A 25,077-nucleotide genomic window follows, 5' to 3' on the forward strand; every position below is an offset into this window, starting at 1 on the left:
GAGCTCTCCATGCAGGTGAAACAAGCCATCCTTAAGCTGCAAAAACAGAAAAAACCCATCTGAGAAATTGCTACAATATTAGGAGTGGCAAAATCTACAGTTTGGTACATCCTGAGAAAGAAAGAAAGCACTGGTGAACTCATCAATGCAAAAAGACCTGGGCGCCCACGGAAGGCAACAGTGGTATATGATCGCAGAATAATCTCCATGGTGAAGAGAAACCCCTTCACAACTGCCAACCAAGTGAACAACACTCTCCAGGAGGTAGGCGTGTCAATATCCAAATCTACCATAAAGAGAAGACTGCATGAAAGTATATACAGAGGGTTCACTGCACGGTGCAAGCCACTCATAAGCATCAAGAATAAAAAGGCGAGACTGGACTTTGCTCAAAAACATCTAAAAAAGCCAGCACAGTTCTGGAAGAACATTCTTTGGACAGATGAAACCAAGATCAACCTCTACCGGAATGATGGAAAGAGAAAAGTATGGCGAAGCCTTGGTACAGCTCATGATCCAAAGCATACCACACCATCTGTAAAACACGGCGGAGGCAGTGTGATGGCTTGGGCATGCATGGCTGCCAGTGGCACTGGGTCACTAGTGTTTATTGATGATTTGACACAGGACAGAAGCAGCTGAATGAATTCTGATGTATTCAGAGCCATACTGTGTGCTCAGATCCAGCCAAATGCAGCCAAACTGATTGGTCGTCGTTTCATACTACAGATGGACAATGACCCAAAACATAAAGCCAAAGCAACCCAGGAGTTTATTAGAGCAAAGAAGTGGAATATTCTAGAATGGCCAAGTCAGTCACCTGATCTCAACCCAATTGAGCATGCATTTCACTTGTTAAAGACTAAACTGCAGACAGAAAGGTCCACAAACAAACAGCAACTGAAAACCACCGCAGTGAAGGCCTGGCAGAGCATCAAAAAGGAGGAAACACAGCGTCTGGTGATGTCCATGAGTTCAAGACTTCAGGCAGTCATTGCCAACAAAGGGTTTTCAACCAAGTACTAGAAATGAACATTTTATTTGCAATTATTTAATTTGTCCAATTACTTTTGTTCCCTTTAAAAACAGGGTGGCACATGTTAAGGAGCTGAAACTCCTAAACCCTTCATCCAATTTTAATGTGGATACCCTCAAATGAAAGCTGAAAGTCTGAACTTCAACTGCATCTGAATTGTTTTGTTTAAAATTCATTGTGGTAATGTCTAGAACCAAAATTAGAAAAATGTTGTCTCTGTCCACATATATATGGAACTAATTGTACGTAATAATACTGTAGGCGCTACCGAAGTGATGTATGGTCACTTAGCTTTGTACTGATAACTGCTGCCTTAAACATCACAATACGATATACCAAGATAGCTTATAATGTACGGTTTATTGTGATATAAAATTCCCTTTTCATCCAGTTAAGGAATTCAAGCACATATAGTAGTTCAGTCTAGCTGGAATATATTAGTATTTATCAGAATCATTATTCACAACTTGATTATTCAGGACTGAGAAAAAGGTCCTAGGAAACCCCTACGACTAACGCATCCCTACTGTAAAGGTGATGGGTATAGGTGACCCAATGTCTAACATGGTTGAAAGACCCTTTCCAAATGTTATAAAAATGGGGGACAGATTTTACATTGGGGTCAAATTACACCTCTAACCTTTACCACCTGGGGAACCCCTACAAATAACGCATCCCTACTTTAAAGGTAACAGCTAGGGGTATAGGTGCCCCAATGTCTGACATGGCCAAAATAATAGGACACCAATATTACAAAGGTGGGGGACCCTGCTACAGATTTTACATTGACGACTAAATTACACCTCTGACCTTTAACATCTTCTGGGGGAACCCCTAACCATTTTCTAAGGTTATCATAAGCCACTGTGACTGCTTCCGTTTGGAAACTGTGTATGGAAAGGTAATCGTTAATACAAATCAGACTTACGTCTGCCAGATTTGCCAATTTTGGCAGGAACCAGATGATCTAATGTGTATGAAATATTTGGCCATTATTTGTTCGACATATGTTGAGGGTAAAATAAAGATTGGGCATGTTGACTTTCAACAAGCCTGATCCTATTTTCTCTTAGCAGAGATATCTGGCAGCGACTTAAACTAAAATCTGGAGTTCGTTAGGAATACCTGTCAACTATAGATGAGCAAACTAGATATGTAATGTTTGGGGTTCTTACCGGACACCTAGTGTCGAGAAGAGAGAACATCCATGGGTCCGCTGATTCCTACTGTCGACCAATTAAGTGATAATCAACAGTTTGGCTAAAATAACATTTACAGATGTGTGATCAATAAGCCATGCACTGTGACAATGTAGGAACCGTACTGTTAATGCAAATTCAGATGGCAACTTTTATAAAGTATAGTTAAGGAAAACATATAATGCTGTAAATATCTGACTTTCTGTTTACAAATGTCAAAAGTAAAAAAAATATATATATAGTAAAAAAAAAAAGAAAAAAAAGTGCCCTCCTTTCTCTGTTTTTGACACATTTTTATTCTCGATTCCCTAGTGGATACTAATAGTTTCTGCAGAGAGCTCGATCAGTTGACGATTGTCAGTAGTTCATCGAATATTTGGTGAATCCTTTCAGTATCTGCTTTTCCAGTGCTACCACGTTAATGCTACATTTTACCAATCTCCCTACAATTCTGCTAATAGAGAGACTGTTTTACTTCTTAGCTTAATAACTATTAAAAATAATGCCCCAATGAATATTTCAGAAGATTAATGCTGGCTGTCCTTCCATATAATACCAACGCTACTACACATCGGAATGGTTTTGTCAAAGTCTCCGACTAGCAGAATTGGTAGTTGTTTCCTTTCATGAGAGGCTTCACGGAATCGGCACACTTTGTATCTGCACAATCCTCTTCTTGCTGCCCCTGAATGATGTTTGTATAATCCTTTAAGATAAAAAAACAAAGTTTTAAATGTATTGTGAAATGTGAAAAGATATGGCAGCTGGTCAAAAAGTATATATACAGTTGAAACCAGAAGTTTACATACACTAGATAAAAAGACACATATGCATGTTTTTCGCAATATCTGACATGAAAACAGAATAAACCTTTCCCGTTTTAGGTCCATTAGAATTACCATAATTTTTAATATTTGTCAAATGCGAGAATAATGAGAGAGAGAATGTTTTAAGGCATTCTTATTGCTTACTGCAAAGTCAAAAGTTTACATACACTAAGAGTACTATGCCTTTAAACAATTCTGGACTACCCATATGATGATGTCATGTGTTTGGAAGCTTTTTTTGTTTTTTTTGGCAACTTATGAGTTAATTAGAGACACACCTGTGGATGTATCTTAATGCACACCTGAAACACTGCTTCTTTGTGTAGCATCATGGGAAAGTCTAAAGAAATCAGCCAAGGTATCAGGAAGAGAATTGTGGACTTGCCCAAGTCTGGCTCATCCTTGGGTACAGTTTCAAGATACCTGAAAGTGCCTTGTTCATGTGTACAAATAATTATACGCAAATACAAACAAGATAGGAAGGTCCAGCCATCATACCACTCAGGAAGGAGACGGGTTCTGTGTCCCAGAGATGAATGTGCTTTGGTCCGACATGTGCATATCAACCCAAGGACAAAAGCAAAAGACCTTGTGAAGATGATGGCAGAAGCTGGTAAGATTGTGTCAATAACCACAGTGAAACGAGTACTGTATCAACATGGGCTGAAAGGCCACTCTGCCAGGAAGAAGCCATTGCTTCAAAAGAAACATAAAAAAGCCAGATTAATGTTTGCAAATGCACACAGGAACACAGACCTTAATTTTTAGAGACATGTCCTGTAGTCTGATGAAGTGAAAATTGAACTTTTTGAGCATAATGACCATCGTTATGTTTGAAGGAAAAAGGGAGAAGTTTGGAAGCCTAAAAACACCATTCCAACTGTGAAACACGGGGATGGCAGCATCATATTGTGGGATTGTTTTGCTGCAGCAGGGACTGGTGCACTCTACAAAATACATGGCATCATGAGAAAAGAAGATTATGTGGCAATACTGAAGCAACATCTCAAGACATCAGCCGGGAAGTTAAAGCTTGGGCGGAAATGGGTCTTCCAAATGGACAATGACCCGAAGCATACTGCCAAAATGGTAACACAGTGGCTTAAGGATAACAAAGTCAATGTTTTGGAGTGGCCATCACAAAGGCCTGATCTCAATTCTATTGAAAATATATGGGCAAAGCTGAAAAGGCAGGTGCGAGCAAGGCGACCTACAAACCTGGATCAGCTACACCAGTTTTGTCAGGAGGAATGGGCCCAAATTCCCACCAACTATTGTGAGAAGCTTGTGGAAGGATATCCCAAACGTTTCAGTTTAAGGGCAATGGTACCAAATACTAATGAAATGTATGTAAACTTTTGACTCCGCAGTAAGTAGTAAAAATGCTTTAAAACATTCTCTCTCTCTCGCTCATTATTCTGGCATTTGGCAAATATTAAAAATTGTGGTAATCCTAATCAGGTCCGGCTCCAGGTTTTTGTGGGCCCTGGGTGAAAGAGTCTCAGTGGGCCCCTTTAACACATACCACGATTCATGATGCACAGATAACGCAGAGCAATATATATATAGTACAAGGCCAAAGATTTCACTTCTTACATTACATGAGCGATATCTATAGTAAATTCTACAAAAGCTCAGAAACCGGCGAATCCTCACAGCGCACAGTGCAGACCGGACAGTATAGTCCTCCATACAGTATTATGGGCACCACATAGTCCTCCATACAGCATAAAGGGCCCCATATATTGCTCCATACAGAATAATGGACCCCATATAACGCTCCATGCAGAATACTGGTCCCCGTATAACGCTCCATACAGTATACTGGTCCCCATATAACGCTCCATAGAGGAAACTAGCTCCCTTATAACGCTCCGTAGAGGATACTGGCCCCCTTATAATGCTCCATACAGAATACTGGCCCCCATATAACGCTCCATACATGGGGAATACTGGCCCCCACATAATGCCCTATGCAGGCTGTGCCCTCACATAATGCCCCATGCAGGATGTCATTCCCCCCCCATAAAATGCCCCATGCAGGATGTCACTTCCCCACCCCCATATAATGCCCCATGCAGGATGTCCCTTCCCCCATATAATGCCCCATGCAGGATGTCATCCCCCCCATATAATGCCCCTTGCAGGATGTCACTCCCCCCCATATAATGCCCCATGCAGGATGTCACCTGTCTCCCCATATAATGCCCCATGTGTTAGAACTCTCCTGTTAGGTTTTTTCTATCTTGCTGGTCACATGACCTTTTTTGCCTATTTAATCCTGCTCCGCCCTCCTGGCCTTGCTGGACTTCATTGTAATTTCTACACTTAAGCTAGCCTGGTGCTTAGTTACCTTTCTCAGTCAGTTTAGCTAGGTCTTCGGACCTTTATGTTCTATGTTGTGTGTTTGTCTTTTACTGCTACTATTTCTGCTAGGAGGTGTCCAACTTTATCCCAGTCCCTAGTTCTTGTAGGGATCCCTCCCTTGCATCTATAGGTCTTGGTACAGACTAGCCGAGGACTTTAGCGGGTCTGATCGCAGGATCAGGTTCCCCGTTACATCGTAGGGATCTAGCTTAGTTCTATTGTAGGGACAGATCTCCTTTCTTTTCTTAGTGCTTGTAGCAGATCATAACACCATGCAGGATGTCACTTCCCCCCCATATAATGTCACATTCAGGATGTCACTTCCCCCCAATATAATGCCCCATGCAGGATGTCCCCCCCCATATAATGCACCATGCAGGATGCCCCGCCCCCATATAATGCCCCATGCAGGATGTCACCTCTCCCCCCATATAATGGCCCATGCAGGATGTCACCTCTCTCCCCATATAATGCCCCATGCAGGATATTACTTCCCCCCATATAATGCACCATGCAGGATGCCCCCCCATATAATGCCCCATGCAGGATGTCCCCCCCATATAATGCCCCATACAGGATGTCACCCCCCCATATAATGTCCCATGCAGGATGTCACTTCCCCCCCATATAATGCCCCATGCAGGATGTCACCTGTCTCCCCATATAATGCCTCATGCAGGATGTCACTTCCCCCCCAATATAATGGCACATTCAGGATGTCCCCCCATATAATGCACCATGCAGGATGCCCCCCCCATATAATGCCCCATGCAGGATGTCACCTCTCCCCCCATATAATGCCCTATGCAGGATGTCACCTCTCTCCCCATATAATGCCCCATGCAGGATATTACTCCCCCCCCATATAATGCCCCAAACAGGATGTTACTTCCCCCCGATATAATGCCCCATGCAGGATGTCACCTGTCTCCCCATATAATGCCCCATGCAGGATGTCACTTCCCCCCCCCCCATATAATGTCCCATTCAGGATGTCACTTCCCCCCAATATAATGCCCCAATGCAGGATGTCCCCCCCCATATAATGCACCATGCAGGATGCCCCGCCCCCATATAATGCCCCATGCAGGATGTCACCTCTCCCCCCATATAATGCCCCATGCAGGATGTCACCTCTCTGCCCATATAATGCCCCATGCAGGATATTACTTCCCCCCCATATAATGCACCATGCAGGATGCCCCCCCATATAATGCCCCATGCAGGATGTCCCCCCCCCCATATAATGCCCCATGCAGGATGTCACCCTCACATATAATGCCCCATGCAGGATGTCACCTCTCCCCCCATATAATGTCCCATGCAGGATGTCACTCCCCCCCCCATATAATGCCCCATGCAGGATGTCACCTGTCTCCCCATATAATGCCTCATGCAGGATGTCACTTCCCCCCAATATAATGCCACATTCAGGATGTCCCCCCCATATAATGCACCATGCAGGATGCCCCCCCATATAATGCCCTATGCAGGATGTCACCTCTCCCCCCATATAATGCCCCATGCAGGATGTCACCTCTCTCCCCATATAATGCCCCATGCAGGATATTACTCCCCCCCCCATATAATGCCCCATACAGGATGTCACTTCCCCCCAAATATAATGCGCCTTGCAGAATGTCACCTCTCTCCCCATTTAATGCCCCATGCAAGATATCACCTCTCACATATAATGCCCCATGCAGGATGTCACCTCTCCCTCCCCATATAATGCCCCATGCAGCATGTCACCCCCCCATATAATGCCCCATGCAGGATGTCACCCTACCCCCCCATATAATGCCCCATGCAGGATGTTACTTCTCCCTCCATATAATGCCCCATGCAGGATGTCACCTCTCCCTCCATATAATGCCCCATGCAGGATGTCACACACACACACACACACACACACCCCCTCCCTTATAATGCCCCATGCCTCCATACTTATAAAAAAAAAAATCAAATACCTCACTTCTCACCTGCTGCCGCTGCTTCGGACTCCTCACCCATGCCGGCATCTTCCCGCTCTGCGCTGTGGCGGCTCAGTAGAGAGCACAGTGTAAAGACATCACCGCGCCCTCTGACCTGAGACGTCACAGCGCAGCAGCCACGGAAGATGCAGGACCTGCTGCGGAGGCACGGGGGGAGGTAAGTATTGTGCTGGCTGCCGGGGGGGGGGGGCACTGGCATCGGCACCGCACCATTCATGGGTCTCATAGTGCGCTGGGGTGCCCGACAGTGAGTGGGCCCCCCACCTGCTCAGGGCCCCGGCACTTGCCCGGGTGCTGACGCCGGGCCTTATCCTAATTGACCTAAAAGGGAAAAGATTTATTCTGATTTCATGTCAGATATTGAGAAAAACATGCATATGTGTTTTTTACATAGTGTATATAAACTTCTGGTTTCCACCGTAAGTAATGGCATTTCGTTACTTAAAGGGGTATTCCCATCTCCAAGATCCTATCCCAATATGTAGTAGGTGTAGTAATAATAATAATAATATTAGCAAATACCTACAATTAGAAATGTAGTATAGTATTTTTAATTCACTATGCCACTTACCTCATGTGCAGGCAATACAGGACCTTAGGTATCCATGATTATGACCACTAGCAGCTAGCTAACTGTCACGTTATCAGTGGACGTAACCATGGATACCTAAGGTCCTGCAATGCCTGCACATGAGGAAATAGCGAATCAAAAATACTATACTAGATTTCTATTTGGAGGTATTTGCTAATATTATTATTACACCTACTACATATTGGGATAGGATCTTGGAGATGGTAATACCCCTTTAATGATTTTGGTGGTCTGACCTCTGGTATCCCAATTTACCTCCTCAATTGAGGGCAATACATAGGAGTATATAGAGTAAAGACTACCCCATAGCTGACATCTCAATGGGGTCCACTGGTTCCCACTATCACTCTATATGAATCCTTAAGTATGTTGCCCCCGGTCATCCCCCTTTTATTCTAGGACTCTTCGATTGGAGGTTGGAGGGCTTTCCCTTCACTTACTGACATAACAATGCCCACAGGGAGATTGAGCATTTCTTATAGAGGTTGTCCAGGGTTAGAAAAACATTGTTGCTTTCTAGAAACTGCATGATATCTGTCCTTGGTTTGCAGCTCATGGACTCTACATGGTTCAGTCGTAATACCGTTCACAATTAGAGATGAGCAAATCGACTTGCAGGACACTGGTCCATCAGCCAGATCAGTATTCCATGGCCGCTGGAAGGGAGCACTACCCAAACCGCCTCCTACCTACCAACAACCTTGACTCCACTTTTGATTAGCCCGCCTGGTGCGACATCATCGTTGCAGAGTAACGCGCACACCATGTCGCACCAGGCCAAATAATCAAAAGAGGAGCAGTTAGGAGGAGGGTTGCAGGGCTACAGAGTACTGACCCGGCAGCAGGGCACATGTGTATCTGTTTTTTTGGAAGATAGAAGCCATGTTTTTGAATCCTCGACAAGTTCTTATCACCCATTAGGAATCAGAATGGGAGTCTTTCTAAATCTGCAATATATACACTGCTCAAAAAAATAGGGAACACTTAAACTGCAGAATATAACTCCAAGTAAATCAAGCTTCTGTGAAATCAAACTGTCCACTTAGGAAGCAACACTGATTGAAAATCAATTTCACATGCTGTTGTGCAAATGGAATAGACAATAGATAGAAATTATTGGCAATTATAAAGATACCCTCAATAAAGGAGTGGTTCTGCAGGTGGGGACCACAGACCACATCTCAGTACCAATGCTTTCTGGCTGATGTTTTGGTCAATTTTGAATGTTGGCTGTGCTTTCACACTCGTGGTAGCATGAGACAGACTCTACAACCCACAGAAGTTGCTCAGGTAGTGCAGCTCATCCGGGATGGCACATCAATGCAAGCTGGGGCAAGAAGGTTTGCTGTGTCTGTCAGCGTAGTGTCCAGAGGCTGGAGGTGCTACCAGGAGACAGGCCAGTACACCAGGAGACGTGGAGTGGGCCATAGGAGGGCAACAACCCAGCAGCAGGACCGCTACCTCCGCCTTTGTGCAAGGAGGAACAGGAGGAGCACTGCCAGAGCCCTGCAAAATGACCTCCAGCAGGCCACAAATGTGCATGTGTCTGCACAAACGGTTAGAAACCGACTCCATGAGGGTGGTATGAGGGCCCGACGTCCACAGATGGGGGTTGTGCTCACAGCCCAACACCATGCAGGACGCTTGCCATTTGCCACAGAACACCAGGATTGGCAAAGTCGCCACTGGCACCTTGTGCTCTTCACAGATGAAAGCAGGTCACACTGAGCACATGTGACAGACGTGACAGAGTCTGGAGACGCCGTGGAGAGCGATCTGCCTGCAACATCCTTCAGCATGACCAGTTTGGCAGTGGGTCAGTAATAGTGTGGGGTGGCATTTCTTTGGAGGGCCGCACAGCCCTCCATGTGCTCACCAGAGGTAGCCTGACTGCCATTAGGTACCGAGATGAGATCCTCAGACCCCTTGTGAGACCATATGCTGGTGCGGTTGGCCCTGGGTTCCTCCTAATGCAGGACAATGCCAAACCTCATGTGGCTGGAGTGTGTCAGCAGTTCCTGAAAGATGAAGGCATTGAAGCTATGGACTGGCCCGCCCGTTCCCCAGACCTGAATCTGATTGAGCACATCTGGGACATCATGTCTCGCTCCATCCACCAACGTCACGTTGCACCACAGACTGTCCGGTAGTTGGAGGATGCTTTAGTCCAGGTCTGGGAGGAGATCCCACAGGAGACCATCCGCAACCTCATCAGGAGCATGCCCAGGCGTTGTAGGGAGGTCATACAGGCATGTGGAGGCCACACACAATACTGAGCCTCATTTTGACTTGTTTTAAGGACATTACATCAAAGTTGGATCAGCCTGTAGTGTGTTTTTCCACTTTAATTTTGGGGGTGACTCCAAATCCAGGTCTCCATTGGTTAATAAATTTGATTTCCATTGATGATTTTTGTGTGATTTTGTTGTCAGCACATTCAACTTTGTGCAGAACAAAGTATTCAATGAGAATATTTCATTCATTCAGATCTAGGATGTGTTATTTAAGTGTTCCCTTTATTTTTTTGAGCAGTGTATATGACAGCACATTTGGCTCTTGGACATCTGAATGAGAGTAATTGCAAGCAATTACATGGGTGTTTTCCATTCTATTATCATACACAGTCTTGAGGGCCATTTACACTGGCTAATTATCGGGAATGAGTGTTGATATGAATGCTCCTGACTGAGTATTGGCCTATCAAAACAGACTAGCAATCACATGATGAACGGACCAATAACTCTTTTGTTAGATGAAATGATTAGTGATGATCGAGCCTGTTCTATTAACCCTTTCCGGCAAGCATGCTCAGGTGCTCGCTGAGCATTTTGGCGTGCTCTGCATTTCTTTTAATGTCGCCGCGCCTGCAAGTGTCACGGCTGTTTGACAGGCTATCTCTGCTCGCCGAAGGGGTTAATGGAACACGCTCGATCATCACTAGAAATGATGTTTAAGCTTAAAAATGATCGTTCTCGGCAGCACACCATCCTGATGTGCTGCCGAGCATTGTGTGCTGCCGAGCACAGATGATATTCTCTGTTTACAGAACAATTGTATTAATGATCGTTCCGTGAGCATGGAAGTGCGTTAGCCTGGCTAAAAAGGCTGTCAAATGACCACATGTAGTCAATCAGAAGTCTAATCAAGACTCGTCGTCGACCCGTTTAATTGTGGCCTTACCTGGTTTGAGATTAAATTCATTTGTCTGTTGATGAGATCCGTGATCTGGTTAAAGGTTGGTCGACGAGTAGGCTCCAAGTCCCAGCATTCTTTCATTAGGCGATATCTAAGATTGTCAAAGCGAATGTATCATCAGTAAATGGCATATTACTTAGAGGGGTTGTTCAATGAACAAAGTGCATTTTAATTAACAGATCTTGGAAGAAAATTAAGTTCCATAATTGGATGCGTTAAAAAATTGGTTACAAATGTGCCCCTGCTATATACTGTGTAATGGCTGGTACAATTCCTTTCTGGTAACTTTTGCTACTTGTGTTCATTGCATCTGGCTGTATTAAGACATTGATGACCCATCCTTACATCTGACTCTGTAGTCTGTGTACTTCTGGCCACTACTGGACCCAGAATGAGCAGATTGGTGGGGTGGCAGAACTAGGGATAGGTCATCAATATCTTAGTCCTTTCCGCAGAAATGTTTGACTAGAACTGTGCTACACGTGAATTTATAGAGCTGGGCAGCCCGTCTAATGTAAGAGCATGGGCATCACTAATAGGCTGTACATCTATGTGACTGGCGCCCTAAACAAGTCTTCTCCATGTGGAATTCTAACACTAAGCAACCAACACCTCCATGAATTGGTCAGCGTGCGAGTGGTTGTTTGATCAGTTTGTGTCTTGGTGTTGCTAAATCTGGCTGCCATTTTTCTGTGATGCTTTTTGAATTTTATGTCCTTGTCGTTGAGTTGGTCTGAATTTACTGCGTTATGTTATTTTAGCCTAGCTAGTTCTTACTCTCACTTACAAGTCCAGGGGAGCATAATCTGGGCAGTCCATCTTGCATCCATCTTTTATCATCTTGTAGAATTTTCGGTTGACAATAACCCCAGGATATGGGCTCCTGCCTGTAATGAAGAAGCAGTAGCTTATAAAATAGAGTATTACAAGACATTGAGTGTCAAAAAATTATCAAAACTAAAAAGTCATGTCTAAAAACAAAGCGCAAAAATAATTCACACTATTTGTGAATATAGAATTACCGGATGTCCACATTTTCAATCAAAGGTACTCCTGCAGTCACATAGGACGCATCACTTGCCTAAGGTAGAACTTTACGGGCTGACATCAATCCCAATGGCCTGGGCACCTAGAGCTTGTACCCCAGCTCTCACGTTTTGTGCTGAAACCTATACAAAGGCAGCAACGCTGTGTGCACAGTTACTGTACATCCCATAGGTTATTCATTTCACAGTGTTATTTGGGCACCATATGGCACATCTTATGTTAGGGCATCCATCGAAGGTAATACACAGGACACCAACCAATCCAAGACTAATCCTGCCTGTATGTATTATGACTTGTATAAACTTGGGTTGCACTGTGGTTAATCAGGTCCACTTCTATTACTCTATAGATTAACGTGACCTCAAGGTCATTGTTTGACCATCAAATATTTAGCTGTGTACGGAGTTGGTCTTCAATGATCTGGGCTCACCAAGAGAAAAGATCTCCCACAGAAGGATTCCATAGGACCAAACATCACTTTGTACTGTGTAGATACAATCAAAGATGCTCTCGGGGGCCATCCACTTGACTGGGAGTCGAGCCTTAAATAACAAAACATTTTTAAAAAATGCACATTAACATAACATTGAATTGTGCCTGGGGTTCAATATTATAATGGTCTATATTAAACCAATCTGACTGCTGGAATGCCTTTACGGCAGCACAAGGAGGCCGTGCAGCAACCGCAATTGGGTAAAGCTTAGACGCATGCAGCTAGCTCATCGCATGGCTGTATCCTCACTTAGTACATGAAGACCTTTAATGCATTCATAATATTCTATAAATTCAATTTAATAAAATAGGGAAATTTGCCAAATACGAAGAAAACTAGAAATAGTGGTAAACATTCAGTGTGAAGTGAAACTGTTGACTCCATTGTGATAGTTTACAGAGGATACAATAGTTCCAGTAATGCAGCATCGACCATAGAGCTCAGAGGCATGTATGCTTTCAGTGCTGCTGGCACAAGGAACGTGTTGTTCCTCTTGGAGTCTGCACCATGTCAGCACATTTAGGAGATGTGGAGACCAGTTTTTCTACACTGAAAATTACTAACAGATACACAACGTCTGATTGTGAACATGGCCTAATAATCAGGAGTTGGTGGCTGACATACATGGTTTTTTATGCCTGCATCCACCCTCTGTATGAAGAAGTGTTATCCCATGAGCAACATATATCACCTATCCACTGCTTCTTTTACTTTTGTGTGTAAAAACGGTAATCATTAGTGTGGCCATTTCTCCTGTAAACTAGGAATAGTTTGTTGGCCACGCATGCGCACTACTGCTCCATTCATTTTTGTGGTTCTATGGAAACCGTAATGTGTGACCACTAGAGTTGGTGTGAATCAATTTCCAGGGTCCACTCCATTGTCCACACCAGTAATCTATGCTTACTGGATGCAACCCGTGAGAACTGCCTCTTATCTAATGGCATCCTTGGCTTCTTTTCATTAGCCAACCCACCTCAATGTCATTGTTGTGGCATGATGCACATGTGACATTGTGCCAGGCCGGCTAATCAAGAGAAGAGCCATAGGTGCCATCAGATGAGAGGCGGCTCTCAGGTTCCCATCCAGCGACTGACGTAGCTGACCATCTCACCATAACACCATCTCTAGTTACCACTGCTCCCATAAATTCTAATCGAGTGGTGGTCACACATGTGCACTATAGCTCCATTCACACTGAAGATATGGGACTATAGTAGACATGAGGGATCATGCAGATGTCCAAGAAACTCAGTCAGAGCATGAAACGCAATACATGGACTGTCCGTAGGTCTCTCGACCCAAGCTCCACCGCCTCAAAGGCCTATATGAGGCTGTCAAGTTCAGGTCAGGAGACACGCACACAGTCCATGCATTGCAGCCCGTACTTGGACTGAGTTTCACAGACGTTTGCATGAGCCCTTATCGGTGGGGATCTGGAAGGTTGGCACCATTTTTGTAAAACAAAGGATATCATTAAAAAAACTAAACCATATGAAAACTATCAGTCCAGCAAATCATCATTGACTCCATATTATCACATTCAGCAATATTACATTTCACTGTGTGTAGGCATTTATTTAGGAATATACACAATTAATTTGGGGAGAAATATGGAAGACTCACATTGCCTTTAACAACATAGTTGCTGTCATTCTCGATGTCCCTGGCCAGTCCAAAGTCACAGATCTTGGCAAGGCGTCCATGAGTTATTAATACATTTCTTGCAGCGACATCTCTGTGAATGCACTACGCGTGGAATGTGAGAAATATTAGTACATAGGCGATATAATACATCAGTGAATCAACGGAGTATATAAAAAATCCAACTTTATTGCATTGGAGACCACTTGGCTGCTACTAATGCTAGGGATGTCCGGTCTATCACCAGATTTTGAAGGCAAATTAGGCTACAGGTATCTTTAATTGGGTTGTCAACCCATGAGGACTTTTTTTTTTACTCAAATGCATATATTTTGGTCTGAAAATAATTTTTGCAGTTGGATTAGGTTAAAAATTTTCCACCATTTGCCTTCTGTAGCCTCTGTTTTGTACCGTCTAGTGCAGGCTGCAGAATTTTGTTAAATAAGAATCCATCTGTCAGCCCATTAGGATGGTTATTCCGGGAGTAGTAACTCTTCTGCTTGTCTTATTCTGAGCTGATTTATAGCCACAGACTAAAGCTGAATATGCCAAGAAACAAAGAGCCTGTCAAAGCAAAACGGTGCAAAATTCTTAATGGTACCCAATTGCAAAAATTATTTTTTTGAGGGAGGAAAAAATAAGTCCACCTGCTAGCAGTGTATATTTTCTATACATTTTGTAGGTCTTTCCCATTGATATTAATGGGGGTAAATGGAGACTCACATTTTTGGAGGCCAAGAATGACATTCCTTGTGCTACTTGGAGTGAAAAGTTTAGAAGGTCATGCAGGTCCAGTGGTAAATGATCATCCATGTCCTCTACTTCTTCTAGTGGATTCTCTAAAACACAGTATAATCCCATAGTCATAAAGCAAAAAATAACAAAAAATCAAGAGCCTACTGGCTAGACGTTCTTAAAGCACCACTTCAGCAATTTTTTTATTTCACGCCCAGAGTATGTTCCCTACCTATAGTTAAATTATTACCAGTCGCCGTCTTCTGCTGTTCTCAGCACAGCTCCGGTCATCGTCTCCAGGTTGTGAGCTTCTGGATAGTCTATGAGAGCCAGAACGAGGCCAGAATGGTGCCCTCATAGACTTGTGACCGTTACCTCTGACTTCTGGTTAGTCAGAAGCTGTGGTCACAAGATGGTGGAGCGAGAGCGGGAAGAGCAGAAGACGGCAGCTGAGAATTATTTCACTACTGGAAGGAATCAGACATTAGTGACACCACTCTTACAGTTAAATAAAAAAAAAAATGCCGGAGAGATGCTTAAGGCAACGGCCCCACTATCAGTATTGGTCAGTATTCGGTCAGTATTTTTTCTCAGGAGTGGGAGACAAAACCAGATGAGGAACAATCAGAGGAAAGGTATAATAGAAATGTGGCACCCAGGGGATGGGGACTACTCGGCGCCCGGGCCTTAATGCCTGGCCTTGGGGGATGTCGCGGTGGTCGGCTCCCGGGCCCGTACCCTGGGGTATCTCTTAAAATAAAAGGGGTTAAATGGTTAAATGGAAAATGAAAGTTTGTGACGCCACCTGTGGTGTCTGGTGAGGACCACCAGCGCTGCGGCAGTCCACTGAGGCCGGTGTTATGGCAGCTATGATGGGGTAGCTCCCCACAGGTGGAGCTAGGCCTCAGGGCAGCGGTGTTCGGTAAGGTGCACTATATGGCGGTGACTCACGTTTGGCTTCAGTACCTTTTTACTGGTGGAGTTGCTGTACCGCCCGAAGCACTGTAGGGTGAGGGGTGCACTGCAGGTCTCTCCTCAGTGAGCAGGTATAGGGCCTCCTGTATCCTTGCCGCTTGTATAGTTTATGGCCTGTCTGAAACTAGGCCTAACTTAGTCCTTGTGTTGCGCCGGCTGACCTGGTGTTAGGGCCTTTTGCTGAAGAGCACGCTCCTGGTATGGCGGAGCCTCCGTGCCTCCTGGTCCTGTTACGTGTCAGCTCCTGGGCTATCCTGAGACCTGAAGTCTTCCAGGAAAGATCCGGTTGTTTTCCACAGAGGGTATACTGCTCTGCAGACTCGGAGCCGGTGTCCGGTATATTTCTGGGGTGAGCTTATGAAGCTCCTCGGTCCCCGATGCTACTGTTCCACTAGCCTTCGGCCTACTCTGGGCCCTCACTAGGCTATACACACTGGCAGTAAGCTGGCTGCCTCTTCTGCCGCTCTTTAGAGCGTCGGCCACGCTCTTAGCTGTCTCTCTCTGAGCTGCTTGCAGCAGACTCCAAACAACTCCTCTCAGCAGAAACCTGCTGAGTCACTAACCTTCTGTGTCTCAGCAGAGACTCCTGACTGGACTCACTACTTAGACAACTGACTGAACTTCCCCTCTTCCTGCCTCCACCCTCCTTTATATATTCACTAAAGGGCTCCCTCTGGTGGTTCTGAGGTAGGGTGGAGGTGTGTGAATGCTCTGAGGGCCTCTTGTGGAGAAAACCTGAAATGCACCCCCCTTTGGTCTGTGACTCCATGCACAGCAGGGCGTCACATTCCCCCCTAGTTAAAGTCAGCACTCCCGGGCTGAAGCACATTTTGTAAACAATAGAAATAACAAGCTTCCCTTTATGGGAGGTTAGAACACTTGAACGTTGCATAACAAAACATGAATAAAAATATATATATACATTGCAAAAGCAGTAGGCAGTGAGCAACCAGAAAGTCCAAGTCTCTTCCGGAGAGGTTGCTCAAAGGGGCACTCCAGGGAGTGCAAATATTTACAAAGAAAATCTTTGGGCTGCACAAAGTTCTCAGCCTCAGAGTTCATATATAAGGAATAAACAGGTTAGAGTTAAAGTGTCCATATCACTTGAATTGTCCATTCAAAGGGAAGAAATATAAGTTACACACATTAATACAATATGTAGTATAATACATAATACCTCAGGGGTAACTATCTACATTCTCAGAAATTGTACTATTTTATTCAATGTACCTAGCAGGGGGTTTACCTCTCGTGCTGCGTACTGATCTGCGTAATGCATTGGTCTGTGGGGTATCAATGTCTGTATCACCAGTTACCCTGTCTGCCCTTCGTGTGGGTAAGTTGTAAAATTGCCTTAACCTCTCTATGGGACTGGCAAGTGTACCATTGGCTGGGCCTTCTTGCTCTGCTCCAGCCGGAGATCCTTCTTGAGCTGGCTCTTCAGCAGCACTTACAGGTCCAACTTGCTGTAGAGAGTTTTCTGGTTGCTGGAAGAAGTGGAGTACTGGGACGATCACCGCTCCTCCTATTTGAGGCCAATCTGCCGGGAAGTCACCTAAGTCAGTATGGATTACTGCTTCTTCAGGTTCCTCCTGGATGATGAGGGGCACTTCTTCTTGGGGTTTTAGCAGATCCGGACACAACTTTAGATGGTCCCGAGATACTGTTGCAGTGGTTCTCCCTCCATCTTTGCTGATCAAACACGTCTTCCTGTTGTCAAACCTTGAATTCAACACAGTGTAGGGTTCTCTCTCCCACTGGTCATCAAGCTTGTGGTTCCTCCGCTTCCTTTTCAATACCACTTCTCCTGATGTGAAGGGTTCTGCTGGTGCACTTCTGTTGTATTGCGCTTCTTGTTTATCCCTCACCCGAGTGAGACTGTCTTCGACACAGGCTTGTACTCTTCTGTACTGCTCCTGTCTGGCTGTGTCCCAGTCCTCAGTGGTTGCATCAGCTTCAGGTTCTACCACACCAAGCTCCAGGTCCTTGGGCAACTTCCCAGGTCTTGCCCGCATTAGATATGCCGGAGTGCAATTGGTGGAGCTTACTGGTATGTGATTATACAGATCCACTAAGTCAGGTAGTAGGTCTGGCCACTGGTTTCTCTCTTCTAGTGGTATGGTCTTCAGTAGATCGATGATGATGTTGTTCATCTTTTCACAGAGACCGTTAGTTTGGGGGTGGTACGGTGTAGTCCTGATCTTTTTACACTCGTACAGAGGGCAGAACTCTTTGAACAATTCAGCCTCATAGGCCGGGCCTTGGTCAGTCAGTACCTGCTCAGGGTATCCATGGGGTCTGCAGAAGTACGCTTGAAACGTCTTGGCTGCTGTCTCTGCTGTCAGGTCTTTGACAGGGGCGACCACCAGGAACCTGGAGTAGTGATCCACCATGGTCAGGGCATAGGAGTATCCTGACCGACTAGGTGACAACTTGACATGGTCCAGGGCCACGATCTCCAAAGGACGAGTCGTCTTGATGGGTTGCAGAGGTGCCTTCTGGCTGCTGTAGTCTCTTCTTCTGAGGCCACAGGGTCCACAGTCTCTGCACCACCTCTCAATGGAGCTGCGCATCCCCACCCAGTAGAATCGGCACTTCAACAGGGTCTCTAGCTTTTTCCAGCCAAAGTGCCCCGCTTGATCGTGGTAGGCCTCCAACACCATCTGGATGTCCGTCTTGGGGACCACTATCTGCCACACCATCTCGTGGGTTTTGGGATTGACGTACCTCCGGCACAACTTCTCACGGTAGATAAACACCCGGCTTCTCTCATTACACAGCTGCTTTGCTTGGAGAGACGCATACTTCTCCAGGGAGGAACCTTCTTGGGTTATCAGTTCCTTGATACGGCTGACAACCGGGTCGCTGTCCTGGTTCTCTTTCCAGCTGTGGTGAGGCAAGGGGTTTAACGTCTTACCGCGTTGCCTCCTGGAGGCTCTTAGCTCGTGGGTCATCCCATTCCGGTGGAAGGCAGGTAGTTCAACCTCTTCCAGGTCATCCACTTCTTCTTCTGTGTCTGACTGGTGAGGCATCCTGGACAGGGCATCGGCGTTGGCGTTCTTGCGGCCCGCCCGGTACTTTATGGTGAATTGGTAGTTTGACAGCCGAGCCATCCATCGTTGTTCCATGGCTCCCAGCTTGGCTGTTTCAAGATGAGTTAAGGGGTTATTGTCAGTGTAGGCAGTGAACTTGCTGGAGGCTAGGTAGTGCTTGAACCTTTCTGTAATGGCCCAGACCAAGGCCAGAAACTCCAACTTGAAGCTGCTATAGTTCTCTGGGTTCCTCTCGGTCGGGCGGAGCTTCCTGCTTGCATACGCGATGACTTTCTCCTGACCATTCTGCTTCTGACTTAGGACAGCTCCCAATCCTTCATTGCTGGCATCAGTATACAGCAGGAACGGTTGGCTGTAGTCAGGGTAGGCTAGGATCTCATCACCTGTCAGGATCTCCTTCATTTCTTGAGATAATTCAGCCTGTTCTTTACCCCAGTGGAATGGGGGATTTCTGCCCTTGGGGGACTGTCCTACCAGGAGGTCTTGCAGAGGTGCTGCTCTCTTGGTGTAATCTTTTACAAACCTCCGGTAGTATCCTATCAGTCACAGGAACTGACGCACCTCCTTGAGGTTCTTCGGCTCCGGCCATTTCTGGATGGCAGTGACCTTCTCCGGGTCTGGTGCTACCCCTTCTGGACTGACAATGTGTCCCAGGTACTGTACCTTCTTCTTGAGCAGGTGGCACTTGGAGGGCTTCAACTTCATCCCATACTGGGACAGTGACTCAAATACCTCCGCCAGGTGCTTCAAGTGGTCCTCATACGTCTTGGAGTACACAATCACGTCATCCAGGTATAATAACACAGTCTCGAAGTTGCGGTGTCCCAGGCAGCACTCCATCAATCTCTGGAACGTTCCGGGGGCATTGCAGAGTCCAAACGGCATACTGTTGAACTCGCAGAGTCCCATCGGGGTGGTGAAGGCCGTCTTCTCCTGATCCTCCTCAGCCACAGCTACTTGCCAGAACCCACTAGTGAGGTCAAGGGTGGAAAAGTAATTTGCAGACTTCAAGGCAGCCAGGGATTCCTCAATACGTGGTAAAGGGTATGCATCTTTATGTGTAATGCGATTTACTTGACGGTAATCTACGCACATTCTCATGCTTCCATCCTTCTTCCTGACTAGAACTAGGGGAGCTGCCCAGGGTCTACAACTATCCCTTACTACCCCTGCCTTCTTCATGTCATGCAACATCTCCTTGGCTTTCTGGTAGTGTGCTGGAGGTATAGGCCTGTACCGTTCCTTGATAGGGGGATGGTTGCCTGTGGGGATGTGATGTTGTACACCCTTAATCCTCCCAAAGTCAAGCGGGTGTTTGCTGAATACCTGCTCGTATTCCTGAACCACCCGGTGTACTCCCTGTTTCTGGTGGGCAGGAGTGGTGTCTGTCCCAACGTGGAGCTGTTGACACCAATCCCCCTCCTGTGTTGTAGGGTCATTATCCTCCACTTGGTCTGGGGAGGTTAAGGACTCCGCCATGTGAATAGAGTTATTATTTACAGTGTAGAGTTTGGCAATAGTGGCATAACGTGGTAATTTAACCTCGTCTTCCCCATAGTTAAGACAGACGGGCACCCTCCCATTGCGTACATCTACTACCCCCCTGGCGGTTAAGAGTGTAGGTCTGTGCTCTGAGCTAAGGGGTTCTACTACCACCTGGTAGCTCTGTCCTTTAAGACCTATTGCTGCTCTACACCAGATAAGCATTTCACTCATTGGGGGAATTACAATGGGTATCGGGTCAGTTACCCGCACGTTACCAATCTCACCGCCGGTCAGCTGCGCTTGCTGCTGGTACGTCAGGGCTCGGATCTCCTTCTGGATCGCTCTCCTCTGCCCTGGTCTGGCAACGTCAGCGAGCTGTTGGAGTAAAAACACAACCTCCTCCAAACAGTTGCCAACAATGTTAGTGCCTAGTACCATATTCAGTCCATTTTCCTCATTGACAGTCTTCACTACAATGAGTCCCTGGTCCTTTAACTCCACTCTCCCCACTTTTACTGCTACATTCTTAACCCCGAGTAGGTCAAGAGGGAGGCCGTTAGTGGCATATACTGAAAAGTCTGGGTTTGGGGGTTGGAGACTGTCCATGGACCAGTATTTGCTATAGAGGATATCAGGTATGATTGTTACCTGGGATCCGGTGTCCAGCAGGGCAGGTATCGCAATGCCATCAAGTATGATGGATAGGAAAGGTCTTCCTCCCACGAACCTGCGGTGCCAGTCTGAGGGGCCTGCTGAGTCTATTCCTGGGTGCTGGCCCTCGGACCCAGGGTTTGCTTCTCCTCCGGTCATCCAGGGGACATCCTCAGGGCAGTCGGCTAGCAGGATCTTTCCTTCCGTCTCTGGCTCAGGCTCAGTTGCAGGGCACTCATCACAGTGGCCAGGTTTTTGGTCAGCTGGCGCACTTCTGAGCGCAGACAGTCCAGCTCAGTAGGGGGCGCTGCCTGCACTTTGGCTTCAGCAGCCAGCGAGGAAAAGGTGGGTGCTGCTGGCGTTGGAGTGGCCCCACCCTGGTAACGCTGGATAGACGTATCTGCTGTCTCCAGGGGTTGCAGTCCCTTGATAGCTATGTCCTTAAGGGTGTCGAAGGTAGCATCTGGATGATCCAAGGACCACCAACGCACAGTCCTGCTCTCCGCTTGGGACCTCAGCCCCCGGACAAATTGTTCTTTTAGCATTTTACTCTCATTGGTTATGCTAATTGGACTAACCTGTTTTAGAGCTCGCAGGGCCACCTGTAAACGGCAGGCATAGTCCCGAACGCTGTCCTCCGGCTTCTGAGAGCATTGGTAGAACCTCATCCGGAGGTCTGCCTCAGTGCGGTCCTCAAAGGCAGTCTGTAACTTTTTGAAAATTGTGGACACTGATTCCTGGTCTGCGGCCGACCAAGTCTCTACTTCTCTCTCCGCAGCACCAGTCAATTGTCCCACAACTACTGCAGCTCTTTGTTTGCCGGTCATAGAATACATGTCCTGGATGCTGCATATTTTACGCTTGAATCCGGACAGGGTGTCCGGCTTGCCGTTGTACTGGGGGAGCCACTTTGCTCCAGGCATGTACGGTAAAGTCAATGGTACAATAGGGGCTACAGGCCCTGGTAATGGGGCGGCTGCCCCGTCTTGCGCGGCGGCGGCTGCGGGCGCATCATCGGGGCTGTCAGCCTGGTCAGCGACGTCGGGCTGTTGCTGCAACATCTTGGTGCCCCCCTAGTGAACCGTGGCCTACCTTCCTTCTGTAGGCCGCAGCTCCGCAGGCGGAGGTCTTCTGATAGGACCTTGCGTCGCTTACGTTCCACGTCAGAGCGTTCGCTTGGGCTTCCTGCCAGGACCTGACGTTGCGTCAGTGCATGGGGCGTGTCCTCGACTTCGCGCGCTTTCAGCGGTTACGTCCTCTAGTTTTACCGCGGTTACGCCCTTCTTCTCGCATGGTGACCGGAAAGATGGCGGCCAATGGCGGGAAACTCCAGAAAATGGCGGGAAAAGCTTCACCACTGTGAGTTTTTTACAGTTTTTTAAGGCGCACAGTACCCGGTGGCAACGGGCACAACTCCTTCTGTTGCCGCGGGCACGCAATCCTGTTCGTGACGCCAGTTAGAGAGATGTGACACCCAGGGGATGGGGACTACTCGGTGCCCGGGCCTTAATGCCTGGCCTTGGGGGGTGTCGCGGTGGTCAGCTCCCGGGCCCGTACCCTGGGGTCTATCTTAAAAAAAAAGGGGTTAAATGGAAAATGAAAGTTCGTGACGCCACCTGTGGTGTCTGGTGAGGACCACCAGCGCTGCGGCAGTCCACTGAGGCCGGTGTTACGGCAACTATGATGGGGTAGCTCCCCACAGGTGGAGCTGGGCCTCAGGGCAGCGGTGTTCGGTAAGGTGCACTATATGGCGGTGAACCAGCCGGGTCCAAGGAAAAAATGGGAGACACACTCACGTTTGGCTTCAGTACCTTTTTACTGGTGGAGTTGCGGTACCGTCCGGAGCACTGTAGGGTGAGGGGTGCACTGCAGGTCTCTCCCCATTGAGCAGGTATAGGGCCTCCTGTATCCTTGCCGCTTGTGTAGTTTATGGCCTGTCTGAAACTAGGCCTAACTTAGTCCTTGTGTTGCGCCGGCTGACCTGGTGTTAGGGCCTTTTGCTGAAGAGCACGCTCCTGGTATGGCGGAGCCTCCGTGCCTCCTGGTCCTGTTACGTGTCAGCTCCTGGGCTATCCTGAGACCTGAAGTCTTCCAGGAAAGATCCGGTTGTTTTCCACAGAGGGTATACTGCTCTGCAGACTTGGAGCCGGTGTCCAGTATATTTCTGGGGTGAGCTTATGAAGCTCCTCGGTCCCCGATGCTACTGTTCCACTAGCCTTCGGCCTACTCTGGGCCCTCACTAGGCTATAGACACTGGCAGTAAGCTGGCTGCCTCTTCTGCCGCTCTTTAGAGAGTCGGCAACGCTCCTAGCTGTCTCTCTCTGAGCTGCTTGCAGCAGACTCCAAACAACTCCTCTCAGCAGAAACCTGCTGAGTCACTAACCTTCTGTGTCTCAGCAGAGACTCCTGACTGGACTCACTCCTTAGACAACTGACTGAACTCCCCCTTTTCCTGCCTCCACCCTCCTTTATATATTCACTAAAGGGCTCCCCCTGGTGGTTCTGAGGTAGGGTGGACGTGTGTGAATGCTCTGAGGGCCTCTTGTGGAGAAAACCTGAAATGCACCCCCCTTTGGTCTGTGACTCCATGCACAGCAGGGCGTCACAGAAACAAGTCACCAATTCTGCATTTATCACCCACTCCTGGTTTTGGCTCCCACTCCTGAGAAAAAATACTGACCGAATACGGACCAAATACTGATAGTGGGGCCATGGCCTAGCAGATGCACCGATAACAGATCAAGATGGTGGCTGGTAAGCATGAGACTAAGTTTAGGGAGCTGCACCACTCCAGGTGTAAAATGAAAATAAAAATCACGGAGTGGTATTTTAAGGATACAGAAGAACCATAAGAAATTACTATATTCAACCTGTAGCTACAGTACAGGAGATTATTTAAGATTTTTGTTGTGTTCACATTGGGTTTGAGCCCTACGTTCAGTGCATGCACCAGCAAAACTAATGGCACATGCACAAAGCATATGCATTGGACTCCGTTCACATTGTAGATTTCAAAACTGTGTTCATTGGGCATCCTTAAGGTCACTGAAATTATTATTAGTGTAAAAGCCCAAACTTAAGGTAATAAGTAAGCCCAAACGACATACCTGGTGCAGCCCCCATGTTGGTGGAGATTGGTTTCATATCAATATAATGGTCTTTGCTTTCACTTCCTAGTCCATTGTCACTGGAAAAATAAAATCAATCTTCAATAAATGTATATTTTTGCTTAGTCATCACTATCCTGGACTCCATTACTATTATATAGTTCATGGAAACTGTGGGGGAGATATTTAGTGGTTACAATTGGGCTGGACTGACCCTCAGGAGAACCAAGGATCTTCGAGAGGTCAAGAGTAGAGATGAACAAAACAGAACTTTTAAGTTCTTACCAGACAGTGTCCGGTGTTAAACGCCGAACATGGACTTCTTCCAGAAGTAAGTCTCTTGCAATGTTCGGAGTTCCGGGGGAAGTCCGGGAGTTGAGAAAGAGAATATTTTCCTGATCAAAAGTTCTGGTCCACATTGCTTTCAATGGATTTTGGGTCCTGGTTCAAGTTCCAGTACAGTTCTGTTACCCAAACCAAACTTTGGAAAAAAGTTCAGGTCTGGTAACAGAACCTGAACTTCCATGGGTCTGCTCATCCCTAGTCAAGAGCTCTAAGACAACAAATTACCCCAAGGGCCCAACAGTAGTCAACCCATTTTATTGGTGACTTTGGGAGTAGATTTCCCACTACTATCATCTATTTCTTATGGGTTGATTCACAAATAAACTTTAAGA

At 46.6% G+C, this 25,077-nt stretch overlaps 1 protein-coding gene across 2 annotated transcripts in view; it reads right to left on the reverse strand.

The window, feature by feature from the left end:
• Positions 1–1,212: 1,212 nt before the first annotated feature.
• The window catches only part of CSF1R (colony stimulating factor 1 receptor), a 104,798-nt gene continuing 80,933 nt past the window's right edge, over positions 1,213–25,077 (reverse strand). For both annotated transcript variants that reach the window (XM_073649783.1, XM_073649781.1), the window contains exons 15-21: positions 24,401–24,480; positions 15,118–15,233; positions 14,377–14,499; positions 12,688–12,799; positions 11,998–12,097; positions 11,196–11,301; positions 1,213–2,941 (exon numbers count right to left, since the gene is read on the reverse strand). In XM_073649783.1, coding sequence (XP_073505884.1) covers positions 2,834–2,941; positions 11,196–11,301; positions 11,998–12,097; positions 12,688–12,799; positions 14,377–14,499; positions 15,118–15,233; positions 24,401–24,480 — 745 coding nt within the window. In that variant the 3' untranslated portion in view covers positions 1,213–2,833. The remainder of the gene's footprint in view (positions 2,942–11,195; positions 11,302–11,997; positions 12,098–12,687; positions 12,800–14,376; positions 14,500–15,117; positions 15,234–24,400; positions 24,481–25,077) is intronic.

This window comes from Phyllobates terribilis, unplaced genomic scaffold (assembly GCF_046119375.1).
Source record: "Phyllobates terribilis strain yellow unplaced genomic scaffold, ASM4611937v1 Scaffold_10__3_contigs__length_209671492, whole genome shotgun sequence".
Classification (NCBI taxonomy): Eukaryota; Metazoa; Chordata; class Amphibia; order Anura; family Dendrobatidae; genus Phyllobates; species Phyllobates terribilis.